Raw genomic sequence first — 11,759 nt, 5'->3', positions numbered from 1 at the left:
AGAGTTAAAAACCCTCCACATTCATTCAACACCTTTAGTCTTAGAGAGATAGACCTGGTGACTTCTATCTAAAATGACACACCACAATCTGACTGAAGTATTCCTCCTCCTCCTTTTGGTCCGCTCCCTTTAGGGATCTCCACAGCAGATCATCTGAGTCTAGCATACACCATCCCTCTGTATGTCCTACATCCAGGAAGCTCCTCTCTGGTCTTCCTCCTTTCCTCCTGCCTGGCAGCTCCATCTTTAACATCCTCTGTCAAATATACCCACCATCCTCCTCTGCACTTTGTCTCCACACAGCTTCGCCTGAACTGTACTCTTGATGTACTCGCTCCTGATGCTGTCACTCCCAATGAAAATCTGAGCACCTCCACCTCAGCCCCGTCTTTTTGTCAGCGCCACCATCTCCACGTTATAAACCTTCCCTTCCGCTCCTCCTGCTATCTTTCTGTCACAAATCACCCCTGACACTCCACCCCTTAGTGCCAGGGCTAAATGCTGGACCCCAAGTACTAAAGTAGTAAGTAGTTTCTTAAAAACTACATCCTTGCTATGACTTCAGACATAAACGAAGCCAGAAAACTAAATACCAGTGATGCTCGGAGGATTAGTGAAGTTGGGCTGATCTGCTACAAGAGATTTCTTTAGGCTTAAATAAGCACATTGTCTGTATTCCTTCAGTGGGACAAATAGCTTCAGAACAGTAAAAGATTTGATATTGTGTGATACCGTCACAGTGCTATGAGCGATCTTTCCTGGTTTTCAACATTGCTGGAGGCTGAAACAACCTCAGCATCTGGCCGTGTGCTTCGGAGCCACCCTGCAGTTTTTGTAAATTGCACTGCAGCCATTTTTGATGCAGGGCGGCGATTGTTGCACTTGGAGAGACTTTTAATGTTCTAATACGTCTATGAGCTGATTAATTTAGAGCCTTCGCACGAGATCTGTGTTGATGCAGCTGGAGTGTGAGTGATCGAGTTTCCCTTCAAACTAATGATAATAAAGCATTATAGAGAGTTATGTGTTTGTTTGTTGTCTGGTCTCCCAGCACGTCCACACCGTCACACATCCATAACAAACTCTGAGGTTATTTCTCCTCATTTCAATTCTTTAAACTGAATCTAAAAGTGTGGGTTTTCTCTCTCCTGGGCCGTGGCTTTGTCTTTTCTTGCAGCGATTTCAGACGCTTCTTTAAATAATCACGACTCTGGCTGCCGTCATCAAACTTTAAACTGAAGCCATTTGGTTCAACACAGTGCATTCTGCATACATATTTTAATTTCACAGAGGAAATTAGACCTCTCTTTCAAAGACATCATTATAATGTAGATGGCTTTGGTCTGAGGCAGAGCTCAGATGATTTCAGCTTAAGAAATTCATGCTTCTGTGACTTGTGCTTTAATTTACCAGCATGCTTTTAGTATTTATAATCATTTCATGTCATGTGATGATGTGAATAAGTCAGTGCTGCTTCAATAATCATTTACAGCCAGTTTTTAAAGAAGGGCGTTTGCGGCACACTGTAGCTCCCCCTATTTCACTTATATAAAAAAGCATTTTAACCTGCGTTATTTTGAATGGTCAGCAGGGGGCTGTATAGAAGAAATACCTCAGAGTTTATGGTCCCAGTCTTTAGTTTTAAGTTTAACAGAATAAAACAGCACCCCCTAAAGCATACTGAGCTTTATCATCCATCTGAATACTAATAATGAGCACAATTTACAAAATGAGCATCATATTACATTAAATAAAACCTGGAGCTACCATTTAATACCACAATCCCATCATGAACATGTTTACTGAATACACAAGTCAAGTGTGAAGTGGGTAATTTTCCCACAGACCTCTATAGAATAAGAACCAGAGGTGCCACCCCCTGCTGGTCACTAGAAAAAATGCAGGTTTATAGATCCATGTGATCAAACCCTAATTCTTCATGAGCGCCGAGCTCGTCTGACCGACTGGGGTGTCTCCTCGTTTGAAGCTGTGTAACATTTCACTGGTTCAGCTCTGCGATTGTCTCACCTGCTGCTGCAGCCTCAGCCAGCGGGCAAACAGCGAGCGCCTGCAGAGCCGCGATGGCGTCCCTGAGTCCTTCCTCCTCCCTGTGGAGGTGCTGATTTCCTCCCAGCCTCCATCACCGCAGCTCCAGTTCACGCTGACGTTGGGAGGCTTCCCTGCTGGCCGGGCGTCCCTGCTGCTCAAACCTGCGTGGCAAACATGGAAACACACACCTGTAGACGTTTCCTCCTGAAAACACAGATTTTTTTGTAAATTTGATGCACCCACTGTCCAACCTGGACCTAATAATCTCGCTTCCAATGATATAATTATGCATATCATACAAACAAAGCTTCTGCTCAACTGGATTTTCTTTTGTTGCTGGAATCGCAAATATCTTGATTTGCATATTTAATTTTAATCTGCTCCCTCTGATTGAGGTGCACAGAGTTTATTTCAGGATCATTTCAGGCTGTGTTCCTCTTGATTGTTGAGTAGACAGGCTGGAGCGTTCTTACATTTCTGACAACAGGCTTCAGACATCTCTAAAACATCAGGCTAAGACTTGTTTGTTACATAAGTACAATATAAAATGTTACATTTAATGGCATCTGGTCAAATGAAATTTACTCCATACGTTCAAATTTTGGATAAGTGGAAGTAAATGGATGGATGGTACACGTTCAGTTTAAACCAAGCACAATTTCCCTAAAGATTTCAAATTCATATTTCAAATATTATGATGTCAGCAGAGGTGAAATCCCTAATATGATCATCTCAGACATGAACCTGTGTTTCCCATTAAACATCAGACTGGACTGAAGCCCAGACAAATAAGGATTATTTTGACCTGTGAATCATGCCAAGCTACCCTAGAGTCAAAAAATGAAAATACTGAAGAGTGAATGAGCATCACAAGACTCTGCTAACCTGTGTTTTTCTTAATATGACAACCTTAGAGCTTTGATTGGTGATGGCATTTCAGATTTTAGTGCCTCTTATTGCTCACGGTAACTACTCGGCTTTTGCTTTTGTACTTTTCGTAGCATATTTAGTGCTATTAAGAACCCACTTCGGCACAGCTTCAGGACCTCCCCTAAGTGTCACAAGAACTGAGCTGTGGTTTCTGGCTCATTCATCATCATCATCATTTAAACTTACAGCCGAGCAGCAGCTGCTGTCGTCTGTAGGGGAAGGGGAGGTGTTTGATGGGCGCGAGGCGGCGTGCCATAGCTCTACCCAGGTGACCCGTGTGGCTGAGCGTGCCCACTGTTAGGCTCTGGAGGTAAACCGGCTCCACCAGGTGAGACAGGAGAGCCCCTTGGAGGCCCACAACGCTCCACCTGCAGAGGTAACCACACCACTGTGTTGGTGACACAAGTGAAAGCACAGCAGTAAAGAAACATAATGAATAAACTACACTAAGCCTTTAATATAACTCACTTTGCCAGTTTGTCTGTACATGACATGGTAACGAGAGGTTTACTGGGCGATAAGCCATCCCATTTCTGATTGGCTCTCCGTGCCGTGATGGGCAGCGTCCCCTCACCTCCCTTTACCTTCACCCTGAGGTGGCAGCGAAATCTCCTGCTGGGATCTGACACAAGAAGAAAGTATTGGCAGAAGCATCATCTCTGCTAAAGAAAAACATTTACAAAGGTCCAAATCGTTAGTTTCAAATCACGCAGTTTTTACTTCCTGTGTCATGAGCTTGTCCCACATGCAAGATACAAAGGCAGGGAGGATTAAAGGAGGGCGAGCTGTTTATTGTGGGCTGGAGGCTGGTTGCACAAAGGTGAAACATTAAGAACAAAATAGGAAAACAAAAACCTGGAAAACACACTAGTGCTCAAACATGGGGGCAGGGAAACACCAGGGCAGGGAGAACTGAGAAAGGACAAGGGGAGACAGGGACAGTAGAGTGGAGAGAGCTGGGAAAACAACACACAGCTGAACTGAATCAGAGAAGATGAGACACAGGAAGCAAAACTAAGCCGGGAAAGCGCCGACACAATTTAATGTAAGAGACTTGGCACAAAAGAAAAGCAACTAGTAATCAGGATCAGAACTAAGTATACTAAATAGGACAAAATACTCAGCAATATAAGTGCGAAGTAAATCAAGCATCTCAAAGGAAATTAGGAAAACAAAACTTGGAAATGCTGGGTAAGCTGATTAGGACCATAACATCCTGTTTCCCTCTGTTGTGATTGTGCGCCCTGCTCGCACTGCTTCCACCTTTCTTGTTTGATCTTTGCTGTTTGTTCCCACCTGTTAACACGATCTGTTTGTGTACCTGGGCTCGTTCAGCTGTCATTTCAGCCTGCAGTTCTGGTTTATATGGCATTTTATTCCTAATTATCCACTCCCTGTATTTTCCCTGTGCTGTTGTTTTTCAGCCTTGATCTTTTATGCTTGAGACTTTTGAAGTGTTTTTAGTTTTCTTCTAGTTTTTGTTCATCATTCCTGTCTCCTGAAGCCCGGATCTGGATGCTTTAGATCTGATAACGCAACAGAATCAGCATCCAGATCATTTTCATATGTTTTTCCACTTTTTAAATTGATTTAATGGACCTCTAATGGGCTCCTGTAGGATCATCACGATAATAACAATCGTAAGTAAGTAAGTAAGTAAAGTTTTATTTGTATAGCACCTTTCAAGACAGAAATCACAAAGTGCTTCACAGAAAAACTAAAACAGAAAAACAGAAATCAACCAAAAGCAAGTTTAAAAAGATGGTTTTTAGCTGTTTTTTAAATGAAACCAATGAGTCCACAGATCTCAGGCTTAAAGGAAGGGAGTTCCAGAGTCTGGGGGCCACAGTTACAAACGCTCTATCGCCTTTTGATTTCAGCCTTGTATGTTGGACGACCAGGAAGCCCTGATCACATGACCTCAGGGACCTGCTGGGGATGTACTGATGTAAAAGATCTCTGATATAGGTTGGTGCTTGTCCATGCAGAGCCCTGAATGTCAAAGTCAAAATCTTGAAGTGGATTCTGAATTTTATGGGGAGCCAGTGCAACTGGATCAGCAGAGGTGTAACGTGGGAGTATTTAGAAGATGTGGTCAGAAGCTTTGCAAATGATGCACAGAGGCTTTACTTAAACAATCTAAATGTGTTCCTCTCACATGCAGCTGTGGTCTCGTAGGGGCAGTTGAGTCGAGCGTCTCCACACGGCGACGAGCTGACGTACATGTGGAAGTGGACGCCCTCCCGCAGCCGGAAGCCATCACCGCAGCTTTTATTTGGTGTAAAGATCGATTGATCCTCGCTGTCCACTGGCTTGCTTCAGAGAGGAAACGATCAGACAGGAAAAACAACAAAACAAAAACACTATTTTACAACAAGGAGCAAAAAGGACGAAAACAATTTTCATCTTTTTTTGTGAAATAACACAGCAGCACACATAAATAATGAAAAAACTTAAAAATGTACATTTCTAATGGCAAAATACGGCTAGAAACTTACACAAAATAATATTTTTTAACATTTCTAATGCAAATGAACACGAATGTAACACAAAAAGAGGCTAAACTAGGTTTAATAGCAAATATCACCCAAAACTGAACAAAATACATTTTTAAAAAATCCACTGAAAAAAAAAAAAAGACCATTAATCAGAGGGCCTGTGTATTTTGACCTCAAGCCCACATCGAAGACACAGATGTGGGCAGAGACACAGTAGTTTAATTCACCAGGTAATATGGATTAACTCTCGTCCTATAAACTAAAACCTTAGTTCAGCACTAGGTTTAATCCAGGTATTAGAAAACTGTCCAAAAAGACAAAATCCACATAAAACTGGACACAATGTTAAGCCTCATCTATCAAAAACATGAACATTTTATTGGAAAATGAATAAAAATACTTAATAAGAAAATCTATCCAAAGTTTTCAGAATATGTGTCATTTGCACTTCAGATCTGTGAACGATGCGATTTATTTATAATGCCATATTTAACTCATATTTACAGCCAACCCTCCAACGCTGATATTTGACCAACCACTTTAAGGCCACAAAGAAAATCAGAGACTGCTAATCATACCAGAGGAGCAGCTCCAGCTGACTGTACAGGAATCGAACCAGCGCCCGTCGACTCACGACTTCAGCGTGGCAGTCGGTGAGCGTACAGCCACAGTCGCTCACACCACCCAAGTCCAAGCACTTCGTCCCTGTGGCCAGAGACACAACCTGGGCTGATCGAAGATCGAGTCCTGGAGGGAGAGAAATGAAGCATGTGGGAATTGACAGGCAGGATGATTGTGATTGGCTCTAATGGAACGAGACTGCTGGCATGCTGCCGCTGAAACGGGCCATCTTATTTCACTCAGGGAACAGGAAAACGAGGCATTTCCTCTTTTCCTCCCCTCCGCCTCTGTGTCGGGTCATAACCGGAGCGTTAACAGGCTGAGACGGGCTAATGAAAAGTGTATGACTGAACAATCACTCCGTCGTCTCCAAGAGGGGCTGTTGTGCTTCTATCCGACCTCATCAAACATTCACAGGGCTGTCTCGCCTCTGATCCGGGGCGACTCTTTGATTGCTTTAAATGATGAGCCCAGACAAGTGGCAAAACATCCTGTTAGAAGATCGGACGCTGCTGCGTCTGCGTCAAATTTCAGATGACAAAAAGCCGAGCGAACGATAACATGAAGCGAGCCAGAGAACAGAACCAGGACTGACTGATAACTGTGTCACTATGATGCAGGATTTCTGTGAAATAAAGAGCAATATTTTAAACTCACTGGGTGTTCGCCATGTCAGATCACAGCTCCTAAGGTCATAGATGTGAACCTCCTATAGTTTCTGCATTAACAATCCCACCCTGTCTCAGATATTTGCATCAGACTGTCGCTGATCAGTATCAACAGCATCAGCAAAGCAACATAACCTACACACACTCCTCTCACTTAATTCTACAACACTTTGTATGAAGTCCATCACAGAATTATAATCTAATAAACAGAAATAAAATGTTTACAAGGATAAAGGTGAAATGGCATCAGACGGGGCTTAAAAGCAAGAGATAGAGAAAATTAAAAAGTGGAAGAGAAGTAAAATAAAATCAGATATTATAATAATTAACGATCTTTAATAATTAAGGAGGAGATGTGAAGCAGTTATAAAGAACAATTTAGGAATAACTCTGGACTTGTAATTTGTTCTTTTAAATTTAGAGAGGCTAATTTCAGGCTGGAGGATGGAGGAGACGACGAGGCACAAATTAGAGAAAAGAGCAAAGCCCAAAGTGCTTTTTTGTGACTTAAGTGGGAGTGTGTAAAGTACGAATGTAGATGATGTATGACTCTTTCAGATAATGAAAAACAAAGCCTACACAGGATGCCCTATGGGTGCATGTCTCTTTTCTTTTAAAAGATACCTGATGAAGAAAGCACACTACTGTGATGAATGACAACAAAGATTACATGATGCTACTGTTCACTGGACTAAATACCAAAGTTCAATTAATTGCTTTACAAAAACATATTTTTGCAGGAGGGAAGGACGTTTCTCCTGAAGGTCGCTCCCGTTTTTAAACCTCAATGAAACAACAAACAGGTGTTTGTTGTTCTCCATGACAGAAATCTGAGTAAGGAATACGGTCAAAGGTGTGGCTCGGTGTTACTTCAGATGAACTGAAACAAAACACATTGTTCCTGCAGGTGCACAGTTACAAAAAGAGTCCTTTGTGCTCCAGTTAGAAAACTGGTCATTTCACCACTTTATGCTTCATACTTTGGGTCGCTTTATGCTAAGGAGGTTATGTGTTTGGAGGAAGTGTTGTTGTGTGTAATTCTGCCTGGAAACTTTTCTATTCTACAACATCAATTTACAGATTTATTAGTTGAAAATGGATAAAACGTATGAACTTTTAGAAACTAAGATTTTTACAAGTGCGCTGTGTATTTGACCTCTGACCTCTTCTTGAAGGTCAATAGATTTAACTGGTTTGTTTTGTTACTGTTAATGTTTATTACTATTACTTTTTGTACTGACAACAGATCGGCATGTAAGGAATGATATGTGATCACGTTACTTTGGACCTCTGACCTCTTCTTCAAGGTCGAATTAGGTCATACTTTTTGACCATCATAGCGCCAACACTCACCTCTGGTCATCACGATCCCTGCCAGCACCTTGTGTCGGGCGTGCGAGGTAGAGGAACAGCTGTCTGCGAGCGCTGTGTATTTCTCTCTCACCAAGTGGAAGATTGACTCTGCAAAGAACTACAGAAAAAGAAAACTGAGGATACAAACTGAAAGTGTGTTTTTGTTGAAGATCACGAGATGCTTCATTATTCAGAGGATACTGTTGCCTGTTAGTCTTTGTTTTAAGCTTTAGGAATGTAACCATGTAATATACTGTTACAACGGAAGCACTAAACCCCATTTTTTTAATCTTTTAGTGACATAAAGTGGTCTACCTAGCTTGTCTTTCCTCTTTATCACTGGCTATTGGCCAGATTGTGACAACTCGCTATGGCTAACTGTAGCACAAAGCAAATAAATGTGTTTGTTCAGGCAGCTGTTCTCCACATCTGTGCAAACACAGTGAAACTGTCCTCATTCCAGCATGAGAAGAAAGGATACACCAGCCAGAGCGCACACACAGCAATGGATAACTTTGCATGCTGTCAATGAACAACTACAGTAAAACACTCAAGGGAAAACTCTGCCCTCTAGTGGCGAAAGTTTTAGTTTAGTTTTGCTTGTAAATACAAAAAGTACCTTTAGCTGATGAAGTGTTGCACAGATGATCAAATAACTATGGGACTGTTAAAACTATATTTTTATTTTATATATAATGAATAAATGATTTGTGATTCATACATTTTTGCAGTATTTTTACCATTTTTGTTGATAAAACTTGCTCTATTCATCAAATACCCACAGATGTTAACAGTTTTTAATGCTCCTTCACTTTGTCTGAAAAGTTGGCTGGGTAAACTTGTGTTAATGCCATATTCCCCAAGACTACGAGCGCATGAGCTCATCTAAAAATCCGACAGTTTGTCAGCGATGGCCGAGAGTTTTCTATCAATTAACTCCCCCAGTTTTCGAAGGAAGAGGTGTCACAATCCCAAAATATCTCTCATTGTTTGATATTTCAGGCCTGTCACTCTTTTGAGAGACACCTGGAGGTTACAGTAAGGTAAAGGAACAGCATCAAAACAACAGGAAGTTTAAACTAAACAGCAGCCCTGCTCAATGTCCTTCTATTTACCGTCTGCTGAATATTTGCAGGATAAGAGACTGCCCAGCACATCAGTCTGTTCCCTCAGTTTGGGGACAGCAGATTAAATATTTGACTGTCTGAATTGAGCCTTGTAGTAACTGCTAATAATTCATATTATGGTAAATTCAGATGTGATTGGAGGTAAACTATACTTCCACTGACTGTCTGGACTTTAAAATATTTATTCTAGTCTGTTGTGGGAAGATTCCTGTCACAGAAACTGACAGGAATGTTGGATGTTACCAAAGGTAGAGTTTTTAGAAATATCACTAGGAAACAGTTTGTTACTTACACTCAGAATAATATTTTTTCTGTTGCAAAATTTACATTTAAAGATCCGATTTGTGTACTTTATTATGGAATTTATCAGAATGAGAATACTTTATTTATCCCACAGTAAGAATAGTAAATAACAAGTTAGCTAAAAAAAACCAAAAACCGAACTTGTGTAAATTTCTCTGCTTTTTCAAAACAAACAAAAAATCTATATTTATTGGATCAGATCTGGCTGAAGCTCACGATGACGTTCAGAGCTCAGAGAATAAACCTTTAAATAAAATCTTTTAACGGACAATCAAGCAACAATAAACTGAAAGAAAACAGCAGTCTGATAAAGTCAAGTGAAAGCTCTGCTGATAATGACCCACACGCTTTTTTTCACACCTTGGCTCAAGTGATGAGGCACATGATCTTAAGTTCCTCAGATCAGTCAGAGCAACGATAAGAGAATGAACTAAGCTGCCGAATCAAAGCCAGTGGATCATGCTAAGCTATGCTATTAGAAACTAGGGACAGAAATAGGGAGCTGGAAATGAGAAGAACAGGCCCCCTTTAAAAAGAAAGTGTCACACTTTAATGTCTTTTTTATATTTCTAACCATATAAACTTCCAGTAATGCTAACCCAGCATGTTCTCAACGACCACCTTTTAAAGGTTCAAACTATTCTGTGGTCCGAGCGAGCTTATTTTGAGTGAAACTCTCAAGCTCAACATTTTCTGGATGACAGTGGCACAAGGTCGTGTGTAATGAGTGTGTTAAACAATTATCTGTTGGATTATTATGCTCTTCACACCGCCTTCCTGCTCCACCTCTATCTCCTTGCTCCGCTGCCGCTCCTCCTTCATCCCTAATGTGCTGTAATAATGTTCATTAATGCGTCACGCCGTCTGACAGACAGCTCATATTGAAGCGAAGGAGGGAGGGCTGATGCCAAATGATGGGAAATAAAAATTCCACACAAAGAGGAGGAGGAGGGAGGATTTGGCAAATTGTTCACTTATTGGTGTATCAGCATACAGCCATGTAAAAGTGCTTTTTGTTCAAAATCAAAGCATCTGAATCCCCTTTTTCACCCAAAATGTCGCCATTGCACCCACCCATCAGTGGATCCTCTCATCAAACCTCCCTCAGCCTTCAATGAAGTACGTACATATCTGTCTTTCTCCATTATCATTTGCATATTTCAACAACTGTGTAAAAGGGTTTATGCCCAGTCACTCCCTTCATCTCCCCGGAGTCGATCCGAGGAGACGAGTCGCCTTGTATTCATAAAACACGGCAGCACGACAGTAAAAGACGTCGGGGACAATTCTCCGCGGCTCTGAGACATAATGAAGCTGTTTAGATGCTGCAGAGGAGTGTGCAGGACACCATCCAGCTCTCAGGCCTCAGGACATGATGGCCATGCTGATGTGCAGCACACTCCATTTGGTAGCATACGGTGCACCTCACACCCATTTATCCAGACTGCTTCGAACAATGGCAAATGCTAAAGAGATGAGGGAGAAATTCAGTGTCACGACTTGAAGCTGACATGGAGTTTCAAAGCGAGGACCCACAGGATGTAAGAGGAGAACAATGTTGCAGTTTGTTAACGTTTAGTCACCTCACTATAAAAATGGTGGGCACAAAACAAACATCTGGGGAACAGTTTTGTTGTCTCTGACTAGGGCTGTGCGATATGACCAATAAGAATTCTATCGTCCCGATAACGATATAAATCACAAAAATGTAACATTTTCTGTAAATTCTGTGAATCTCGGGCAGCTCGTCTTGTGTGAAGTGTTTCCAGCTGCGCGTCATGTAGCTGGAGTCGAGTGTTTTAACCGATGCATGAAACGATACATTTTTAGACATAAGTTGTAGCGGCCGCCGTTTTCTTTGTGAGTATTTATTACACGGCGTGCTGCGGGGAAAAGCCTGTTCTAACGTTTGAGTCTAAGGTTTATTTTTTAGCACCTGGCGGCATTTTTTTACTTCTCATCCGTAAATAATCTGCTCTTTCACGTGATTCAGTTTATTTTGAAAAGTCTCAACAGGATCTTGAGCTTTATTGTGAAAGGTTTGTGTGGAACATAAACAAGCGGACACGCGATGGTGTTACCGTCTTTGTTGCTAAGGACAACTCATAAAAACAGGCGCTTGTCCATTCAGCGCTTTGTGACTACCTGTCTATGAAAAGCGCTTAATAAATAAACTTACTTACTTACTTACTTACATTCGTAGTGAGGTA

General features: G+C 41.5%; 1 protein-coding gene across 1 annotated transcript in view; it reads right to left on the bottom strand.

The window, feature by feature from the left end:
• Positions 1 to 11,759, bottom strand: part of LOC146368802 (inactive double-stranded RNA-specific editase B2-like) — a 40,784-nt gene that overhangs the window by 2,325 nt on the left and 26,700 nt on the right. The window contains exons 4-9 of the mRNA XM_084911704.1: positions 8,120 to 8,237; positions 6,056 to 6,224; positions 5,138 to 5,295; positions 3,448 to 3,601; positions 3,166 to 3,347; positions 2,029 to 2,210 (exon numbers count right to left, since the gene is read on the bottom strand). Coding sequence (XP_084767830.1) covers positions 2,029 to 2,210; positions 3,166 to 3,347; positions 3,448 to 3,601; positions 5,138 to 5,295; positions 6,056 to 6,224; positions 8,120 to 8,237 — 963 coding nt within the window. The remainder of the gene's footprint in view (positions 1 to 2,028; positions 2,211 to 3,165; positions 3,348 to 3,447; positions 3,602 to 5,137; positions 5,296 to 6,055; positions 6,225 to 8,119; positions 8,238 to 11,759) is intronic.

Source organism: Perissodus microlepis, chromosome 18 (assembly GCF_051167445.1).
Source record: "Perissodus microlepis isolate ML-2025 ecotype Zambia chromosome 18, ASM5116744v1, whole genome shotgun sequence".
Classification (NCBI taxonomy): Eukaryota; Metazoa; Chordata; class Actinopteri; order Cichliformes; family Cichlidae; genus Perissodus; species Perissodus microlepis.
Note: the sequence above shows the minus strand (reverse complement) of the source record. Positions and strands in the feature narration are given on the sequence as shown.